The sequence below is a fragment of the Engystomops pustulosus genome, chromosome 8 (assembly GCF_040894005.1).
Source record: "Engystomops pustulosus chromosome 8, aEngPut4.maternal, whole genome shotgun sequence".
NCBI classification, from domain to species: domain Eukaryota; kingdom Metazoa; phylum Chordata; class Amphibia; order Anura; family Leptodactylidae; genus Engystomops; species Engystomops pustulosus.
Genome location: NC_092418.1, coordinates 40,346,866 through 40,369,951, shown reverse-complemented (window position 1 = coordinate 40,369,951; position 23,086 = coordinate 40,346,866). Strand labels below are relative to the sequence as shown.

Sequence of the window (23,086 nt, the reverse complement as noted above, 5' to 3'; positions counted from 1 at the left end):
CAAATTTTTTACTCTCATTTTTATTGTGCTTTTTTTATACTCTGTTAACCAATGTGTCATAAACAATCAGAGGCACATTTCAATTTAGATTTGGATATAAAATATCAATCTTAAGGCTTATCACACATCATTTTCTTTCTCTCAGTGTGCTATCCATGAATTTCATTGATGGCATACTCACCCTTATATCATTCTATGAGGGAGATTTTTTAAAAAACTGTACAAGTTGCTCATGTATAAATCAGAACTCAGCTTTCATTTTATAAACTGCTGTAGGAAAGTGAAAGCTGAGCACTGATTGGTTGCTATGAGCAACTATAATAGTTAGGTTCTCAGTCAGTTGTGATAAATATTCCCATATGTGTTTATGAACATTTCCATTTTTTTTTAATGGATTAGCGACCCATGAAAAAATATTTTGGTCATGTTTTCATTTTTTTCCAGATTTCTGGAAAAGAAACTGATGGTCTTTGTGTGTCAGTTTCTGTTCACTCATGATGCGGGGAACCCAGTGTTTTAAATTTTAATTAATGTAATACATCAGTTTTTTTTACTTGAAAAAACTCATCAACAGATCCCATATGGACATGAAAAAATGGATGTGGATACAATACTGACACACAATAGTTTGTGTCCATTGCGACTGATTCACTATGATTATTTTCTATGTTTGAGACACATTTTTTGGAAGATTTATTTCTAAGTCTTTTTTTCACCTATTTTTTCACCATATTTTATATGTATATAAAAGGAAAAAAAATAAAGATTAACTTTGGGCCTTTGCATCCTTTTCGATTAAGTTAAAAAGCTGGGACAGCTGTCAGAAGTCATAGGGATCATACAGAAACCTCCACATCTCTACAATGGAAATTCCACAACTGGTGACTTAAATGGGTTTTCCCACAAAGGCAAGTTAGGCCCTATCCACAGGATAGAGATTAACTTGCTGATCAGTGGGGGTCTCAGTACTGAGACCCTCATAGATTGCGAAAACGAGGGGTCCAAACGACCCTTCGACGCTCCTCAGACTAATGGAGCAGATGGCCGCGCATGACCGTTCTGCTCCATTAATCTCTATGGAGCTGATGGAGATCATGCAGATGGGACATGTCCACCCATACCGCATGAAACAGCGCTGAGAATAGAACGGGTGGGAGTGGCCAGCCACCTCGGCCGGCCGTAAGCTGCATGCAGCGCGCCTTTGGTGCCCTGTTTACATGGGGCACAGACGGAGTGGTGTCAGCAATGGGAGAGCGGGAGGGACAACACAGGTAAGTAAATGTTTATTTTTTTAACTAGCCCCCTCCCGGCCACCAATATGTTTTTATATGCTCTAGGACAACCCCTTTAATGTACAATTTTTACTGAGCATGAGACTTTACGTGGATCACTGTTTTATGCTTTAGTCTAGAAAAAAAGATCACTTATAACTAAAACAAAAACATTAAAAAATATTGTATGATAAAATGAACCCCACCCATCCAACCAGACTAAGCAAAAAAGTTCAAAACCTAATAAAGTATGTAGGAAATAATATAAAAATTATAATTTTTGGCTTTTTTCTCTCTTGTTGAGGCTTTGAGAATTTTTAATGTAGCTGAATATTTAAAGATTACAACACAAGTGAAGCAGTTTTTATGTCAGTAAAGAATAATAAGTAGTCAGGTTTGATTTAAGGCATGCCAGATAAATGTTTGGAGCTGCGGGGAAGAAGTGTTCTGATGATTTAATGCAGTATTGTTGAAATGCATTTCCTTTCAGTATGTAATTCTCCAGCCTTCCTTCACATCACAGTTGCCATTACGAATATGCTAATACAGGGTTTGTCTAACATCTCCTCTACGTGCAGCAAATAGCATTGTCGTAATAGCAGATGCCATGTTCACTTTTCTCTCTCTTTACAAACTAGTTCTGTGTATTATGAACATTGGCAGATCACACAGAGACAGGTTCGATCTTCAGGATCTATCTTGGCTTCCATAATTACTAATGAACATCATAGGCAACTGTACGTGTTCTTGAGAACCAAATATATCATTGACAGGGGTTTTCCCATAAACAACAATTACTATAAAGGGGATAAATGATTTCTGGAGGGTCACATTCAACAATAGAGAAGACCAAATGTCTCCCAGTGTTATCCTTTGATGCCAACTTCCAACATCCGCTCATCCTGTAAACCATGTGAGAAAACCCATAGCAATCTATGCAGAGCAGGACATAAACTCCACATGACCAGACATCACCCGATCCTGTGGATTGTGAATAAAAAATGTGTCTCAGGGTCATAACTTTAGCTGGAAGTACTGACAGTTTTGTGGGAACTAGCAAAAATTATTTCAAATCTAACTTATGTGACCTTTTTTTTTCATCGGTTATTTGGAGTCAAAACCAGTGGTGGTAGAACTCACAGACATAAGAATGGAAAGATTTGATGGGGTTTTCCCACAAAAGAAAATTCACACATTTCAATCCCCTAGTGATGTTAACAAAACAAAGATCATTTTAACCCCTTACTTTAATTTTACTCAGTTTTATTGCTGTTTTAGCTCCTATCACTCAGTGATGGTCAGTGCAAAATCCCAGAGTGTGGACGGGGACTCTCTAAGCACATTGGGGCACATTTACTTACCTGGTCCATTCGCGATCCCGCGGTGCTCTGTCTGACGTGGATTCGAATCCTGGATTCACTAAAGTCGTGCGCCCAATATCCACCAGGTGTCGCTGCTGCGCTGAGGTCCGCCGGAGTTCACCTTCTTCTTCCTGGTGCTTGCAAGTGCGTGTCAAGCGACACAAATTTTTTTTTTAAATACGGTGGTTTTTCCGACCCCCGATTTCTGTTGCATGCAAGCCGGCGCCGATGCGCCACAATCCGATCGTGTGCACCTAAATCCTGGGGCAATTCGGTGCAAATCGCAAATATACGGGAAACCCGACGAAAGTGCGGACCCTTAGTAAATGAGCCCCATTATGATCCATCTAGTACTCTGAGCTGAAAATGTGATTATAGATCATAGTTGTATATACACTTTCATCTGGCTTCTGAAATTGTACATACACAGGGACACATAGAAAGAGAGATGAGACAGATCATAGATGAGATGCATGATGCTGATTCTACCTGTGCTCTTCATACAATTGTTTACAATACAATGCATTCATCCCTATTTTTAATTGTTATAACATTTTTGTATTTTTTTTTTACCAAGGTCAAATGATAGTCACACCATATCATTAGGATATCAGATTAATATAACACCACTGGAAACACATGATAAAATCAGGACCTGAGAAACGTGTCAGTACTGTAGAAACAAAGAATTCTGCATTGCAGTAAAAAATACTTAAGCAGTCCAGTCCTTTGGCTGCAAGTTGAAGCTGAAGAACACATACTGTATAATTGGGCTCTGCAGCAAGGTAAAATAAAAGCTCCAAAGAAAAGCGACTTCTAAGGTGAAACAGAATGGAAACTTTGGATTGGTCTTGTCCTGGCTTGAACTCAATAAATATGTTAAGTACAGTATTTTTCGGACTATAAGGCGCACCGGAGTATAAGGCGCACCATCAATAAATGCCTGCTAAAATGTCTAGGTTCATATATAAAGCGCACTGGACTATAAGGCGCACCTGATTATAAGGATGAATGACCAGCAGGTGGCAGACCTGTGCACAGTTCAAGACAGCTGTTGTCTGTAAGTATGGTTCATATATAAGGCGCACTGGACTATAAGGCCCACCTTTGATTTCTGAGAAAATCAAAGGATTTTTTTGTGTGCCTTATACTCCGAAAAATACGGTAATGACTTGGATGTTACATGGGAAAAAAAAACTTTGTGTCCAAATGAAATGGATGTTACATGGGAAAAAAAACTTTGTTTCCAAATGAAAGGTGTTCTGGACAGGAAGGAGCCCAACTGCTCCAGGGGTGATGAAAAAAATAATTATAGCAAACTAACAACTATTAATGACAAAGCTGACACTTTGTAAGATTTTCTGCATGTTAGTAAAACAAATAGGAACAGATATGATAAGATATGGAACACTGATTTTTTTTTGTGCATGAATCGGCGCACGGGTCATGCTACATGCTAGAACTTCTATGAAATTTTGATTTCTTGTATTCAAACTTGTACACTGGAATGGGAATCTATGTCAGGTCCAGCCATAACCTTTGAAGGATATAAGAAATTTGGCTTCGGCCTTTGTTCCATGTCCCTCTGTGCCACTTTTATGAATAATGCTACAATTGGCACAAAAAGGTTGGAAAGTCCAACGGCCTGGAAATTACTACTTTTTTTGCCTTGTAAGCGAAATAGAAATCTTATAGAACAGAGGGTTAATTTTCCTGAGACAGTGAAGTAATCCTAAGTCACTGGGACAAAAAAAATGTTGTTTGGAGCTACAATTATAAAATATACAGTTCCGACTTACATACAAATTCAACTTAAGAACAAACCTAAAGAACCTATCTTGTAGGTAAAATCCACGGCCTGCCTCTGAATAAGGAATACATGGCAGTCTCAGGCCCTATTCCTAAACTTCATCAATATGTACCGATAAAAAAGGGGGCTAATATTTTTAAATACACAACAGAAGATTAACAAAACTTTTCACAAAGTTCAGATAAAATGTTCTTTCTCAAAAGTTCTATTTCCAGCCCTTTCAATCTTGTCAGTGTGCACTAGCTTTGGTCTATAAAATATTGACAGGTTTGACAAATATTGGTACTTTAGTGCAACAGAGCAGAAAACTCAATATGAGCCAACGACTTAAATTTAACACTACAGAAGGCATTTTGTTGAATTGGCAGCCCATTTAATATTAGCAGTGCATCACCTCATCTTGATTTAGATAAAACTGTCAAACCAAGAAATATCCCATATCATAATTATACTTTTTTGTGATAGGAACTAGAGCTAATAAAATGCATCTTGTTACTTACTTAATTATGAAAGTTTTTAGCATTACGTAAACTTGTCTGAGCGCCCCTGTGACTGCTATACTCAATGGCACTGGCTTGTTTGCTTCTTCATTCACACCCAACATGAGTTTTTTTTCTCAAACAATGAATGTGATGAATGTATCAATAATAAGGCCCTTGTAGACTGCTATGTGTCAATGTTTTACATTCCCACCCTATACCTCTCTTGTGTCTAGGAGTGAAGTGATCTGTCTTGTCTGCTGTATGATGAAAAGATCCAAAAATGGTTTTCTGGTTATATTAATTCTATCTCCTTTGCTTACTCTAGGGCAGTGATGGCGAACCTTTTAGAGGCCGAGTGCCCAAACTACAACAAAGACCCGCTTATTTATCGCAAAGTGCCACCACAGAAATTTAATTTGTAATTTATACTCCCTTCTCTGTCACAGTTTTCATTGATACCAGCACCTGAGGACACTAATACAGCAGAAAATTGTCCCAGGTAGCACTGTCACTTTAAAATAGCTCTGTGTACAGCAAGACCTGGGCTGTCTGGGACTGCAGGAAGGTACCTGGAGTCATCTCTGGTGATGGCCTGAGTGCCCACAGAAAGGGCTCTGAGTGCCACCTCTGGCACCAGTGCCATAGGTTAGCCATCACTGCTCTAGGGGAACCTTCACTAACTTATTGCTCAATGCACTTGAGGAGGTTCAATAAGTGAGTATACGTCAATTCATCATTAGCCCTGTGTGCAACTCAACTCAACTTTGAGTTGGGCAAGAAGTAAAGTCAGGTTTTGGACCACCATATATTACTCCTTTAGACTTCCAACCCCTCTTCCCAGCCATAGATGGAGCAGATTTACAGTTGAGTAGCTCCTCCATTTCTTTATTATCTAGAGGAATTCTATGAGATTTCAGGTAAGAGCAGATAATGAGAGGGAAAGAAGATTAGGAAAACAGGATTATTTCCTGTTACTTTTATTGCTTACTTTTAGCTTTATTGTTCCCCGAATGCCCACCCCTGCTGATGAACATCAGGGTTTGAAAGATAAGTGTTAAGATGACATTTGAAGAAGACGGAGCCTACAGGCAGTATTTTGTAGACAGAATGTACCCAACACAGTCATTGAACGTTGCATATATCCTTATTTAATGCAGAGCGCAAATGTCTAAAGTGATCATAAAATCAATGAGATTTGGCTACTTCATATAATAAAGTGAGCTAAAGAAGTACTGTGAAGGTGTGCAGACTAGCTACTGATAAATATATTAAAGGTTAATACATGACGGCACTTGGTAAAGAAATGTTCAAGTGATTTCTGATTAAACAGGGCTCCCCGGTATAAATCCTGACAAGCTAAAGCAGTGACTTAATCCTGTCTTAAGTAGTATATTTGAGGTGGAACATACTGTATTCAATCATAATTGCTGTAGCTGCTCTCATTTGCCTATAAATGAGATAATTCATGGCCCCTAATCCATTTGCTATTAAAATGTTGGAAACCTCTCAGAAAACACGAAGAATACAAATCTTATCAATGCTCTCGGAGAGAGATAAATTCAGTATCTGCGGCAGAAAATGATTGAGGTGTAGAAATATGTGCAAGCACTGACTCAGAAGCGGATTCCTTCCTAAAACACTTGTTTCATCTTATAATAAAGCCAATGGTGCAAATAAAAGTCGAGAGGAGGGAGGGGACTCCAATTTTGCTGCCATGTTTTGTAACACAAGAAAGTGGGACATGTTCTTGACGTCCCAGTTCCTGCTATGTTGAGGTTGTTTCTAGGGGTAGGGAATACCTAGAGAAATTATTGACACGAAAGATTAAAGGGGGAGTAAACAACTGGAGTAATTAACCATATCTCCGAGGTCACAAATCATATATATTAGCACACAAATAAAAGCATTCACTTGACATCTCGTTTTCTTCATGCCTTAAAAGCTTCCTGTGTATATGCCGGTAGATGGTAACATCTCTTTTTTCACCATCTGGTCATTATATATTGTATGGATCAAAAGACAAAAGCTACGCTACCCCCAAACTTAATGATGTTTACGAGTGAACAACATCATTGGCTTATGATTTTCACTCCTCTACCGATTTTAGATGTACATAAGGTGGTCGAAGCCTCCCTCAAGATCTGCAGCACTCACATCCTCTGCTGTTATGAATAATCCAATAATAGGGTAGATAATAGATAGTTTTATACCTAACAAGATCCTTGCAGCGCTACACAATCAAGACAGATCACAATAGGAATGGATCCCTGAATTCTAATCTAGTGCACATTCAGGATGAGTGGGCAGATCAGGTATCTCTTGGTAACTATTTTCTTTTATTTTGTACATCAGATCTATGACAATGGTTTAGACAGCTTGGTAAATGTGGTTTTCATATAACCAGCTGGGGAACATCTCTTTTTCTGTTCTGTAGGATATAACTGTGTCATTTGCCACACTTAACTTAAAAAAATTGTACTTGATAAATCTGTTTTTTAAATACACAACATAAATATACAGTAGTTGTTTTGAAGTTAAAATGGATTGAGTTGTGACATTCTATGAAAAATCACACAATGAAGCGTTGGGGTGGAGGCTGCTTACTGAGGACGAAATGTATGCAAGGCATTACCAATGCTAACCTCAATACTTGATCTGAACACAATGAGGGAGATGTATCAATCTGACTAAACAAGAAAACTTTGCAACAAAAAATGCTTTGCACTACATTTATTGAAGTTTTTAGGCTGTTTTCTGACTCATCACAAAAATTGGTGTGTCCTCGGACAGAAAATAACTGTGCACTAGAAAATTAAGTCTGTGTGCCAGAAAATTCAATATTGTGACGCAGCAAACATGGATTCATCTGGCGTAGCAGAGACCTGTCTGTACTGGTCTGAAGACCTAGACATTAATACATCTCTACCAGTGTGCTTAGGTTGTCTCAAGCACTCCAGCTGCTTCACGATCAGATTGGGGGGGAGAAAAGTGACTGTCTTAGACTAGCTCACTACAAGATGCATAGACCAATCTAAAAAACTAATGGGCATTTTACTGTAATTATTTGTGAATGACAGGGATAATATTCCTTGTCTAATATACTGTTGATAATTTAGACCACTGAAACATGTACAATCGCAAGTAATTACAATGAGCAATTCTGTAATGAACTGAAAGCCTTGTGAAAAGGTCTGGTAATCTGGTTTAGACAAAGAGGTGTTCTTCTCAAGGCGGTGGAAAAAAAAATAAATAAACAAAGCAGGTAAAACATGGCTCACCCAGTCTTAAGGCTGACCAAGGCTTCTTGAACTCCTTTTTGATTAAATTTTACCATGTACTGGTGCATTTCAGGATAATTGTTTCTGATGTTCCTTTCTGTGCTTCCATTAGGGACTGTTCCAAATCGAAACGGGGGTGAATATTCATATGACCGTTGAAACTAGACATAGGGAATAGGAATAAGAGTGCTTAGAACTCATACAAACAACAGGATTCTGTATAAACAGGAAGTCCCATATTTTATTGTTGTGTAGACAGGAGGTCCGGTCTTTAATCGTTGTATAAACAGGAAGTCCCATATTTTATCATTGTATGAATGGGAAGTCCCATATTTTAGTTGTTGAATCCCTGCCTTAATATTTCAAAATGGGATCTAGGAATTGCATCGCCATTAATTCATCATTGCTGGAGAAGCCTAATGTTAAATATAAGGCAACATCATTTTCAACAATCTATAGTTTTATGCTATCTTTGGCTAACATTTTAAATATCAGACTTCCGTGGGGGAGATATACTTTTTAGAGTTTTCAAGAGCTTCATTCCTTCTTCCAAACATGACCTCAGGTACTAGAACAAGTCCCGGGGGGAGGGGGGCTTATAATAATACACAAATTACATAATTGGCTAAAAACCGTATATGTGGATAAAATAATACAGTAGTTTGAATTGAGTTCTCTGTAATAAGAAGGTTTAGGTACATACCTTTTTGTCACTGAGTCCAGTCACCTGATCAACAAATTCTTCTTGAATCATGAATGCAGCCAGGTTAGCAGTGTAGCTTGCCAAAAATATTACAGCAAAGAAAGCCCAAATTGACACAATGATTTTGCTAGTGGTGCCTTTTGGATTTTGCACAGGCACAGAATTATTGAAGACCAAACCCCAAAGTAGCCAGACAGCCTTCCCAATGGTGAAAGAAGGACCATGTGGTGCTGCAATATTAAAATAGGGATATTATAACATATATATACAATTGAATATACAGTTATACTTACAGATAATAGAGAAACCGACTCAGTAAGGAGTTGGGAAACAGTGTATTTGTAACATGAATATTGAAAAATAGAGTGCAACCCAAATAATGAAAATGTGCTCATGAATATTAATGTTCATAATGTGTAGGATTAGCTGAGCCAATGGATAGCTTCTCAACTGACAGAACTGGAATAGCCACCATATCTCATAAATTCCTGTGACGCTGTAGTCGCCTTGGAGGCATGATGCAAACTGGCATAGGCTGGTGAGACCCTGATTGTTGAAAAAGGTGGGTGCCACCACCAAAACGTCGCAATGGAATAAACTTCATCCTTGATTTTTTTCACTTTGAAACGTGAGTGCTGCCTATTTTTGGATATGAAGTTGTGATGGAAGACACAGGGAGCTGATAATTTTCACGCAGAAAACCAGTTCCGTTGTGTACAACCCTAACTGAACAATATCAGACTTGATATGGTAGCTGGGGGACAAGTCATAAAATGTTACATAATGATGACATGAGCCAACTTTCCTAATTTAGATATATAAACACATTCCATCAGACATGTACAATCATCTAATGGTATGATCAATAAGGATTGACCGCATTATAATCTATGGCTAAAAGGTGGATAAAAGGAGGGCCTAATGAGTCATTGGGTGTGTGGCCCATAAAGTGATTAAAACTGAGGTGGCCCATGAACAAAGAAGGAACACAAGAAACAAAGGAGCAGTGCCACACATTTGTGAAGAAGAAACACGGCTGGATGGTAGATCTGATCACACCATTAGACCTATCATACATATTGTGCAGATATATTTCAATGTTTTCTGTGTTTATATTTGTTTAGTGTAGTTAGTCTATTTGATGTTGGTGTCTATGTTATTGTTTCAATTTAATGTATGCTAGTTTAAAGGACACCTATCATCAGGTCTGTGTCACTTGTCCTGTAACTACTACCTGTTGGAGCAGCTCACAAGGATCCCATCCCAGCCTTTATCTAGTCAATTCATACATTAATCATTGTAAAATCATCTTTATTATCTAAATTAGGCTGGCCACATGGTCAGAGGCAGTGATGTCACTCCTGTTACCCCTCCCCTCTCATCCCCCTGCTTATGTCTGTGTGTAATGTATAGTAAAGCATTGCTGGTGTGTGTGCTGCATCTGCTGACATGCTGCATCCTCCTGATACACAGAGACACAGACATCAGCTACACAAGTACCTGACATGTTCTGCTATAACATGGCTGCATCCTGGAGCTGTTGTATCTCTCCTATACACACACAGGCTGCAGGGGGTGTGGCCGCCAGCACCAGCAAGCACATGGAGGAGCCATCACATCATTATACAGGTTGTCAGTCATGCACTGGGGGTGTGGCTGTGCCTCCCACTCATGAATAAGCTGGACAGCTTGAATATGTTAATGACTCATTGGACATTTTACAGGTCATTGCATACAGCTTTAGGACCTCATTGCTTAAGTTTACAGGCATGTAGAGGGGCAATGAAGGGATAGAGGCAATGCTCTCTTATGGCAGTTTATGAAAATATGTTTAGTTTAGGGGGTTATTTAACATGACAGGTTCTCTTTAAACACCTTATAAGGAGGCATAGATCTGCTTACTGTGTGATCTAAGACCTTGGATGACATGACTAATAAAGTTGTTTATCAGAGCTCATTCTGTACTGCTATTATCCCATTATAGCTATCCACTTTTTATCCACGTGTTCTAACATATGAATACAAACCTCTATAACATTGAATAAGACTATGCAATTTACACAGTATTTTACATTATAGGCAATAGCCAGAAATTACTAGAAAATTTGTAAATTCAGTCCTAATGTATTTATAGAGTCTAATGACAGCACTTACAGGTGTAGGCACATACTTATCTGATCCAAACCTATGAATAGCCACATTGGAACTCCTATACTTTTTTATTAATTGCTGTTTTTTTCCGTTAACAATTAGAATATGAAAGTCTATCATCTTCCTTACATATTATTTGTTACCCATAGTGTTACTCCCACAACTCATTTCTATTTCAGAGAAGTTTGAGCGGACTGTTATTCATGATTGAGCATGATTGATGTTCTTTGCCATCCCTGCCAGTTATAAAGACTTTAAATGAAGCAACCATGGATATACGGCTACTCCCCCCCCCCCAATTCTCTATAATAGAACTTTGGACCCCTATTTTAGAGCTCAGTGGTGCTCATAATATATGCTCTGGTGGGTGATAAATGCTTATCTTTCCCATTAAAACTTTGTCTCTAGTGAAGACTAGAGACAAATGTTGAATGATTCCCATTCTAGTGAATAGTCGTTTGTGTAATGGGAGACCAATGTGAAACTAGTAGCAATTATGGAGAAATTGAACAAACGTGTTTACTTGCTGGACAACCCCTTTAAGTCTGAATATTATTAGAGAGTTTATGTGCATAATTATTATTAGGGATGGATTGGGTTGTAATAAGCTAATGTACAAAGATCATCACTGCTTTTAGTGTTGACTGATGAGACCATCAATTTTATTTTTTACCAGCTGAGAGTAAACATCATTGATAAAGAAATATTCTGTATAGCACAGTGAAGGAACATCATTGTTAAAAGAAAAAAATCCATTCCTGTCACGTGTCATTATATTAACAAGATCATAGCGGATGCAGCCCATGATTTCTATATGCTCTCATAAATCTGATGGATAGGGGTTGTCCAGCTAGAAAATATTCACCAAAGCTCTAACCAATCGAAATAAATAATATTAAATTATATATTAATTATAAATCAATGTTGGCTTTTCATCTAACTTACTTTTACTAAGCACATTGGGGCTCATTTACTAAGGGTCCGAACGCCGCACTCTCGTTGGGTTTCCCGAATATTTCCGTTTTGCGCCGAATTGCCCCGGGATTTTGGCGCACGTGATTGGATTTTGGTGCATCGGCGCCGGCTTGCAAGCAACAAAAAATTGGGGGACGGGCCGTCGGACAACCCGACTGATTCGGACAAACCGCAGGATTTAAAAAAGGATTTGTGTCGCAAGATCAAGCACTCACATGCACCAGGAAGAAGCAGGTGAACTCTGGCGGACCTCGGTGCAGCAGCGACACATGCAGGAAATCGGACGCACTATGTTAGTGAATCGCGCCGGACCCGAATCCTCGTCGGACCACGCACCGCAGAATCGCGACAGGACCAAGTAAGTAAATCTGCCCCATTGAGTATTGGTAGCTTAGGTAATAACCATAGAGTAACGTCCGAGTTTTATGTGCGCCAATACTTAGCACCCACTGGTAACAATGAGTAACTCAATTGGGTGGATCTGCTCTGTCCATGTATCACTTGGTCGCAGCATTGACAACAACAACTGGCCACATTAGCTGAACCAGATTAATCTAAAAAGTTGTCTTGATGAGTAAATCCATTTATCTTTGACAACTGTAATTCCAGAGGTAAACTATAGGGGTGCACAAGGTTGTACATTACGATACGTGACTGCAGATCCCCTAACCAAACATTTGACATCCAATTAATATTTCTGTAGATTATTGCAAAAATAGGATTTCATATAAAGAATTAAAATCTATGTAAATTACATTGGATTGTACGATTCAGTAAAAAGAAAATACACAGCAAGGGAGTTACAGAACATTGCGGGAGGCCCGGGGATGATGGTGGTGGTAGTGGAGAGTTAAAAGATTCTTGAGATTATACATGATTTACAAAACTCAGGGGGTTTTTTATTCATGGGGAAAAAAGCCTGAGGACACTTACTAATGATGGACAGTAAATTGTCAGGTTGTGTCTCTTAAAATTATTATTTCAATACATTTTTAATAAATACTTTAAGCATTATGTGTTGAAATTCATAGGATTTCTTCATTCTATACATATCTCATTCCAAGAACTTTTACTGGACAGATTTATTTAGACCAGAATTTCAGAAAACAGCCAAGTCAGCTGGAGTAAGATGTGTCACACTTATTTAATTCTGCATTTCTTTAATGCCTTTTGCTTTTACTTTTGATGCATTTTCTTGTAGGTTGTACAAGAAAGAAATCAAATATACATTGGGTAAGACATTGGTTAAGAACTGGCTTCAAAGTGTGATATGAATTTTCTGTGTTTCTGGCATAATTTAGAACTGAATTAGTGTCCTGTCCATCATGTCAATCTGATCTCTGCCCACATTGATTACACAAATGACCCATGTTTAGAATGAATTTCTCATTTATGATCTTCCAGTCCCCCCTCCCCATGCACAGGAGAAATGCCACCCTAGTAATGTTTATCTAGACACCGTGATTTGTCAAGATAATGCAGATAAGTAGATGACACAGGGATCACGTTCCTACGTCACATATTGGTGGTCTATGCCAATACTGGGGCATAATTCAAAAAATTCCAAAACGAGCCTACACTAGAATGTCCATTACAAAAATTATAAAGCAGAAGTAAATGACAGATTTACAGCAATGTCTCCACACTTGTGACTTTTTAATGCCAGAAGGAGGGCACAGATGTCTTTCTCCCCCATGTTAAATAAGCACATTCAAAGTAAAGAAACACTCTCCTATATCCTGCCAAGCCCTTCCTCCTTATGGTAAATGGAGACAAAGGGGGATATTTATCAAGGCCTCTGCACAACATCAGTGGCATAGAAGCCCTGAAATAATTGCAAATGCTAGCTTATTCCTAGCACTTGCGATTATTTTCCCCAATCCGCCACCTTCATGCCAGTGGGGCATGACGGGGCATGAAGGGGGGCGTTGACGAGTACATGGAGGGCGCGGCCGGCCAAGAGTAGGCTGGTGCAAGGCGTTACTGTTTCCAGGCCTGCGCACTTGCTGCAGCTGACAAATTTTCACATGTAAAAATTTGCCGGCTGGGTCTTTTCCACGCCAGGCATACGCCGGCATATGATAAATATCCCCTAAAGTGTCCAAAATATATAATAATGATGGTGCTCCACATGATAAACCCTCCCCCGTCAAATATGATGAACTGCATTACGTTTAAGAGAGAATGGAAGAATCTGATATGACATTATTGGCTATTTGTTTTTAATGCCCAAAATTGTAACAAGCAGCCTATAACATTTTTGCAGGCGTCATCATCTGTCCCTAAATTAAAGGGGTATTCTCATCTGGGCATTCACATTCACTTTGATAAATCTGCCATATATAAACATTTCTTCAATAAGATGTTATTAAAAAAAATGTTTCTGTGTAAAGATAATTTCTCATAAATGTAGTCATATGGTCCCTTAGAAACGAGATGGCTTCCTCGGATACGGCCACCTCTGCCTGAGAGATTGCACAAATAAACAAAAAGGTTATTGTATATAAAATGTCCGGGAGTTACTACATGTCGCACAGCCGTCCTGTGATAATGATTGCTGAATCCTGGTGGTCCGGCAGGACTCTATAGCGCTAGTCTGGCCACCGCTGACAGAGTGTGACGTGGTCATATCCGAGGAAGCTATCTTGTTTCTAAGGGACAACATGGCTATGTTTATAGGAAATTATCTACACACAGGAACATTTTTTTAATAACATCCAATTGAAGAAATGTTTATAAATGGAAGATTAGTGAAACTGAATGTGAATGCCCAGACGAGAATACCCCTTTAAGGAAGCAATGATTTTGTCATTGAGAAAAGGACATTGAACACTGGCCAACATTTATCAAAACTAGTGCAGTCTGTACTATGTGCAGTTTGGCTTTGGAGTGCCCCCCTGCACTGCTCGGGAAGCATGTACCTTATTTTTGGTGGACTTTGTCCATGCTGCAGAATTATGGTGCAGACTGAATTGTGATGCATATTAGTAATAAATGTGGCACAAACTTAGACTAAGCACCAACCCACCCCTTTAGGTACACATTTTTAATGGTCTTCTAAATCAGTACTCCATGCCTACTTATAGTGTTAGTACTTCGTAAGCTTGCTGTGTACCCTGTTATTATCTATTTTGGTATTTTGACCCTTCATTTGTATTCAGAGCATTCTTTTGCCTAGTTATTCTTTACTGCATTTACCCTTTTGGTTCTGACCTGGTTCTGGAAATTGTTCCTCTCTGTATTGTCATCATCTCTGGGTTTTAAGATAAGATAATCCTTTTTAAGTCCCACAGTGGGGAGTTTCCTGCACTTTGGTGCAAGAAGAGAATGTCGATTAATTGTCTCCTACTACTTAGGGTATACAAGACAATCAGGCAGGAACAGCTGGGGGTGGGTTCAATTTTAGGGCTTATTGTCTGTGTGTCCTAGACCCTGAATAACATAGCTAAAGTAGTCTTTACCAGTTACAGTGTATTCGTGACCTACATAACACTATGATGGCATGGTAAATGTGTGTTTTTTATTGACTGAAATGCAGAGATGAAGGAGAAGAAGGAGAAACTTTCCAGATACTGCCTGCTCTGCAAGGTTTAATGGGAATTGTATTCTCAGCACCTTAACAAACACTGTAGAAAATAAACTGTGTGTTTAGGGATAATAGAAACAGATCACTTTTCTCAAACATAGGATAAACATGTGTGCATGGGAAGAGGGTTGTGATTTTTTAACCTTTGTCTGAGTGATAACTCCCCTTTTGAGTAACATAGCATACACATTTCTTATAATACAGCTACTGCAAACCTGTAACAGTGCTGTGAGATCCAACAATTTACTTGAAAATGTCATTTTCAAAGAAAACAACCCAATGTCACCAGTCGTGATGTTTTATTAAATTCCATTAAGCTGTAGTACAGAACATTTGTTTGCTTTGTAAACATATTTACCAAGTTAAGGTTAACACAAAAGTTCATCTTTGTGGACATCTGTCAGTTTTGGTTTCTTTGACTGACTGGGTTAGAAAATGTTATATGTAACCTGTGAACTTAAGCATGGGGTGAAGGAATATTTCAAACATACGGCACAGCCAGCACTATCTCAGGTGTGCAATAGTCTCAGATGGTGTGGTCTTTAGTCAATACCTATAACAACATTAATGAAAAGTTATTGTGCTCCTATACGCACAGTTCTGTGCTTGGCTGTAATCTAGGTCACGCTTTTGGAGGTCATATATCAGGTTAACAGCAATTTCTACTCAATCCATATACACATTGGACATTATTTCTCTAGACAGTCAAGTTTAGATAGTACTAGGTTATACTATTATTATTTTGTAATAACACGTACATTTCATTTTATTTTAGGAAATCTTTGGCTTAATTCATAGCACTAGATATCAATGAGGTTTATTGGGCCAAAGGTATTGATGTCTTTGAACCAAGAAACCTACTATCACGGTTCTACCTCGGTGGCAGTTTCCTTTAATGTATTATAGCTCCATGCTTTTTTTAATGAAACTGTTAGTAGCCAAGAACTTTATAAAACTATAATCTAATCTATATGCAAATTTAGTTTAGAGGCTACTGGGGCATAGGATCTTTTGGTCCCTCCTACCAAAAAGTCATCAGCATGCAGCTCATTGAAGCTGCACTCACTCATCTGATTAGCCAGAGATAGACTATCTTTGCAGAGCTGGGACGCCCGCAACCACGCGGTCGCGGCTCTGGAGCTTCTGGCAAGTAGCTGGCTACATTTAAATTGATCTGGCATGTGTGCACCCACATTTACAATGCAGCGTTGGTGCCTTTTAATGACATCATGGGGAGGGGAGCACTGATCCTTGGATTACCTCTGGATTACCAACATCCAGAGTTCCATTTATAACTTGGGGTTGTCTGTAAGTCGGGTGTTCTCAAGTAGGGGACCACCTCTACTGTATCTACTATATGTGTAAGTAAAAGAAGTAAAAAAAAAAATTAGGGTACCCAAAATTTTGCCAAAAAGGTCATATAGATATTCTTAAAGGAGTTTCCCAGTTCACAAAAATGGTTGCCTAAAGCTTTAGGATGCTCTAAAAAAAATCTCATACTCACCTTTCAGTATTGTGATGCTGTGAAACTTCTGCTTCCAGTGTCCTGTCATCATTCTCTTTACTCCAACCTCCAGAGATGACATTTTGATGTGATCATGTGACCACTGAAACCAGTTACAGACACCAACAGGGTTTTGGACCTGGTGGCGTCTCAGCAAGACACATAACTTAACGCTCATGACCTAATGTATGGAGTGGAACAAGGTCCTAATCTACAGTGTGTCAGTATATTGGCTTTTATGTTGGGGAATAGTCCTTGGATGGGAATCCAGGTTTGGGTGCAACTGCTACCAATAGCTTTGTCCCTATCTTTTGCATTTCCTAAGTCTATGAGTATTTCATATATAGAAGTTGTGACATGAACAAACACAAATTTTAGATATGAACAAGCATGAAACCAACACAACAATGAAATAATGTATACAACTCTTTATAACTTACCTTTGCCTTGTGCTAAGTTCCTGTTATATCCTACTGGACTAAAGTACTCAAATATAAAAACAGCAACAGCGGACACAATGAGAAGCATCACAAACATCATCACCCAGACAGATGCACTAAATGGTTCTGTAGGAAAAGGAGAACAAGAAAAAACAAACACTCATTATTAAAATGACAGCTCAAAACTTGTAGATTTTATCTAAAGTATTTGCTTATACGGCTGAGATACTGATAGCCCAGAGCTAGCAGGGAGACATATGTGTCATACAGGAGAAACCTTTACAATCATTAGCTTTAACACATCATGACTTCAAGTTTGAGTCATCCAGAATATTCTATAGGGCCGTCACCTTTAGGCTAATTTATAGTCTAAGTGATAAAAGATGCTTAATGAAATGTGCCATAGAAGTGTCGTATTGTTTTCCTATGGGGATGACAGTTTTACATAACATTAAATAACCAGCATAGAAATAAATCCTAAGTGCCAGCGTGGTGCCGAGCCTCCCCCTTGTATGTAGTATCAACTTCTTTGACCACTTATTCAATCGACTTTTTATTAGATACTGAGATTGATCGAACTCAAGCGAGAGACATCTAGTTCTCTCATATTTAATGGGGCCAGTGTGGTAACTAGGAGAGTTAGGGCCCCAAAGGGAGCTTCTGAATGGGGCCCACCGCTTACACACCATGTATACATACATGCATACACATACAGCACATACACATCACATATGCATACACATTTAGAGTATATACGAATCACAAATATACACATACAGCATATTCACATCCAATAGCTCAGATGCCGAGGCCCCCTGACACTGCGGACTCCATATCAGCTGATATGGCTGCTACCCCTGTAGTTGCGCCCATAAATGTGGCTAAACTCATTGATACCTGGGACACAACAATTAACAGCAGAAGTGGTCTTCCAATAGTGTATTCTTGTTAAAATTTATCATTATTTTTGAGCATAGGACTACACATAGGGGCACATTTACTTACCCGGTCCAGTCGCGATCCTGCGGCGCGTTGTCCGACGATGATTCGGGTCTTCCAGGATTCACTAAGGTCCATGCGCCCGATATCTACCAGGTGTCGCTGTGGCGCCGAGGTCTGCCAGAGTTCACCTTCTTCGTCCCGATGCATGTAAGTGCTGATCTTGCGACATAAATTCTTTTTTAAATTCCATGTTTTTTCTGAATACGTCGGGTTGTCCGACGACCACACCCCCTGGTTTCTGTCGCATGAAAGCCGGTGCCAATGCGACACAATCCGATCACGTGCGCCAAAATCCCAGGGAATGGTGAAAGGGAATAGCCCTGGAGAGACTTTAAATCACACCTTATCGTATGTTATATATCTTCACTGCATGATCGTGATAATATGGATTGATATTTCAGGACTGTAGCTTTAACATGTACAAAAAGGGAATATCCTAACACTGTTGTGCTCTTAGCTCTGTGAATTAAGCTACTTTACAGTCACAAAAAATAGGAACTTTGAAGCAATTTAAAGCACAAGGATAAGACCACAGCATTGTGACGAGAGAAAAGCAACATTTTTCAGCTACGGAAGCAAATTGTAATTTTTTTTTCTGCTTCGTTTCAGATGGATGTTTTAAAATAGCAGCTAATAATACAGTCAAGGATCCAAAAAATTAAGAGGGGGAGACAGTCGTGGAAAATGAAAACATTTGTAATAGAATTAACAAAAGCAGATAGGAACTTTCCATGAAAATTTAGACAAGGTGTATACCAAGTTTTAAGACAATAAATTCGGACCTGAAACCGAATGTTTCAAAAAAATTCATTGAAGCTTGAGTGAAGCAAATCTTGGAGGATTCGCTCATATCTAACTTTGACACAGCTACTGATGTCAAATTTGAACAGAATGTCATGCTGTCTATCTTAACTACAAGCAGCAAGTCCCAACATTCATACAGAACCTGTCAGTTAAACTAATCCACACTAACTAAACATATTTTTGAAAATTGCTATTATACAGCAGCACGCCTATCCATATTTTGTACCTCTCCATGTTTGTAAAGTTCCACAATCTGTTCTTAAAGTTAACTCACCATCTATGCAAATGACTGATCATCATCTGATCATCTTTCTGATCATGTCTGATCGTCATCTTTCTTTTGAGCTGAGTTCAACATATTAATGTCCTTTCAGCTCAGTCATGCCTCCAACTTTCTGACTGACAAGGGGCATGCTTTCTCTTCAGCAGAGTCAACTCGGCTCTCAGGAATGAGAGAGGCACTGGCTGTGTGTGACTTACTGAAGAAAATTACAGAGGGAGGGGGAAATGAGGGAGCTGATTTCTCCTCAGCAAGTCAGTCACACTCAGCCAGTGTCTCTCTCATTCCTGAGGGAGGGGAGTATGAGGTATTAGAGAGTTGACTAAGCTGAAGAAAAGGTACATTCCTTGTCAATCAGGACATCCGTGGCACCGCTCAACCGGAAGAGCATGAATATGCGTAAATGGTCAGTCAACTTTGAGAAAGAACTGTGAGGCTTTACAGGCATTGAGAGTAAGAATATATAGCGTTGTGTATATAGGGATAGTTGTACAATTTTCAAAGATATATTTAGTATGTGTGGGTCAATTTCACTGACAGGTTCCCTTTTAGCCTCTGCTAAAGTGTCCCCAGTGTACAATGGATAACTGTCATTTATGTTTTGTTGATATCTAATCTTAACACACTTACATACTTAAAATGACTTTGCATAAAAGCAATTCTTACCTAAAAATGCAGAAGGAGAAACGGTGCCATTGCTACGTGATACCATAACACTAATTCCAGTTTCGACAAATGGAACTGAAAAATCAACAACCTCTGAGCGCTCTTCATTAATCGTGAGTGAACCCACTGCCATAACTGCTCGCTTATAAACCACCTGGTCCATTAATGACAATGAAGAAGAGAAGAGGAAAAACTGTGTCAGCTGCCATCTTAGGAGCACTTACTACTTATTGTGACAAGTTCTTACTAAGGAGTTCTTTTACCTAACAGAACTTACTTCACCAATCATTCCATTCCAAACGTTATTGATTTTTTTGCCATGCTTCCCATTGGTTACGAGGTAAAGGTCATATGTGAATTTCACAGTCTTTGAGAGTTTCTTTAAGATATCTATGCAGAATCCTTTGCAGCATTTTTTCACATATGTGCCTTCAGTAGTGGAATTGCTGTGACACAAAGAGCAAACAAAAAAAACAATGTAGAATTAAAAAAGAAAATGAATTAGTTTTTCTTTTTAAATCTTTAATAATAAATTGAACATTTTAACAAATACTTTTATACAGGAATACAGTACATTAATATAGGTTATATTTAGGTCACTACTTAAAATTAAGCAAATCAGAGATATCACACATATTAATGTCCTTTTTCATAAAGGTCTGATTTATGCTGGACTATGCTAGTGGATTTCAAACTTACAAACACCACTATGATTGCACCACTGTACACTTTAAATGTGTAAGCTGACTTAAAGGGGTATTCTCATCTGGGCATTTACATTTAATTTAATTCATTTGCCAAATGTAAATATTTCTTCAATAGGGTGTTATTAAAAAAATGTTCCTGTGTGAAGATAATTTCTCATAAATGTCGCCATGTTGTCCCTTAGAAACGAGATAGCTTCCGCAGATACGACCACCTCACATTTAGGCAGCGGTGGCCTGACATGCGCTACTGAGCCCTGCCTGATCACCGGGACTAAGCATTTATTACCACAGGATGGCTGTGGGTTATGCAGGACCATATGACTACATTTATGGGAAATTATCTTCACCCAGGTACATTTTCTTTAATAACTTCTAATTGAAGAAATGTATATATATATATATATATATATATATATATATATATATATATATATATATATATATATATATATATATGGCAGATTAATTAAATTGAATGTGAATGCCAAGACGATAATACCCCTTTAAGTACCGCATGCATATGTAAAATTATAAAGTACAATAATACGTTTTCTAAAGAGTTCCAGAATTTTAAAATTTTTCGGCAATTAGATCCCCCTGGAGGTTTATCAGGCTCCCCCTCTGCACCTTGGGAAACTACTCACAAGGTTGTTGGATCTTTCCTGGAAAACCTCAGAATATTGCAGGGGTGAGCTGCATCCTGGAACAACGAGAACCAGCTCATTCACGCTTTGCATCCTGTTCATCATTATTGCTGGAAACATCCTTTCTGTCTTTCCCTCTTTTATGTGAAAACTCAACCATTTACCTATAACAAGTAACCTACAAAGTGTTATGAAAATGAGCTAAAGAGTCCCTTTTTGCCTATGTTGAGTGTTTTTGTGGTTTAGGTTCAAGGGGCAGCCATCACTTCAAATGTGACATGGGCTCTATTGTACTTAGAACCATGCCTGTTATTCTGTGAGCTAAAGAACTGGAGATAAATGCAGTTAAAGACATAGTTGGGAAGGTGAGCTGAAGATAAAAAATCAAAGCATAGTTCTAAATACCATGGTGCCCAAGGTATTAACATCTGAAGTGACCCTTCTTCCTCTAAAGGTGACTCAGGTAAAAGAAAGTAAAGAAGAAACTTTTCTTAGCTCCTTGTATAGAACATTAGAGGAGTTTTTTTTATAGGTAAATGGCGAGATTTAACAGAAAAGAGGGAATTATATGAAGGATATTACATACCCTACCCAAGGAGGCTGGTAGTTGTGGTAAAAGGACTACTAATCGCTTAAAGAAAAAATAATTTATTCTGTGTACCTGGCAATGCCTAGCCAAGTAAAAATTAGTTGAACTGCATCAATGACCAGTACTGCTTTGGCGGTACTTACAGCACTATCTTCTCATAATTTCCTATATGGAACTTACTGGCTGCAGGGTGACCCATGAACAACAACAGCCTACTATCGCTCCTTATGTCTGCAATAGAATTGTGCCTACCTCAGCACAACTCTAAAAGATGAGAGTTCCCTCATCATTTATTTTTAGATACTCTGACATTTTCAGATGATATTACTTCCTATGTTGTGCCGCTTGTGTTACTTTTCTCTGTAAAGAATGAATAGCAGACTCAGAAGAGCCACTGTTCAACTCAACATATGGTCGAATATTTCCCATATTTCAAAAAATCTTGTTTACTTTTATATCCAACTCAAGGATTTGTGGAAGAAGAGTTTATATAAGGAAAGGAACAGAATAGAGATTAATTCTGTATTATCTTAAGACAATGGAGGTTTGTTCCCGGGAACGGCAGCTCATCACAAGATTCTGCTGCTCTATTCGCTGTCAGCTGTCTACTGGGTGGCATAGAAAATGAATAGAGTGTCATGACACTCGTGCTTGATCCGCTTCTCTATTCACTAGGTGGAACAGGTCCCCCTGCATTTTATCACCTATCTTCTATATAGGGAATAACACAAGTGGAATTGAATATGGCTTACCAACCCGATTCCTAAATTAACACTGACAATCCAGACCTTCTGTCTCATTTATTATTCCTGTGAGCCAAAAATTTTGGTGCA

The 23,086-nt window shown here is 38.6% G+C and overlaps 1 protein-coding gene across 4 annotated transcripts in view; it reads right to left on the bottom strand.

Moving 5' to 3' along the window:
- Nucleotides 1-23,086, bottom strand: part of GRIN2A (glutamate ionotropic receptor NMDA type subunit 2A) — a 348,821-nt gene that overhangs the window by 23,217 nt on the left and 302,518 nt on the right. For all 4 annotated transcript variants that reach the window (XM_072120737.1, XM_072120736.1, XM_072120739.1 and 1 more), the window contains 5 exons: nt 20,591-20,759; nt 20,314-20,467; nt 17,562-17,687; nt 8,906-9,135; nt 8,203-8,363 (listed from right to left, as the gene is read on the bottom strand). In XM_072120737.1, the coding sequence (XP_071976838.1) occupies nt 8,203-8,363; nt 8,906-9,135; nt 17,562-17,687; nt 20,314-20,467; nt 20,591-20,759 (840 nt within the window). The remainder of the gene's footprint in view (nt 1-8,202; nt 8,364-8,905; nt 9,136-17,561; nt 17,688-20,313; nt 20,468-20,590; nt 20,760-23,086) is intronic.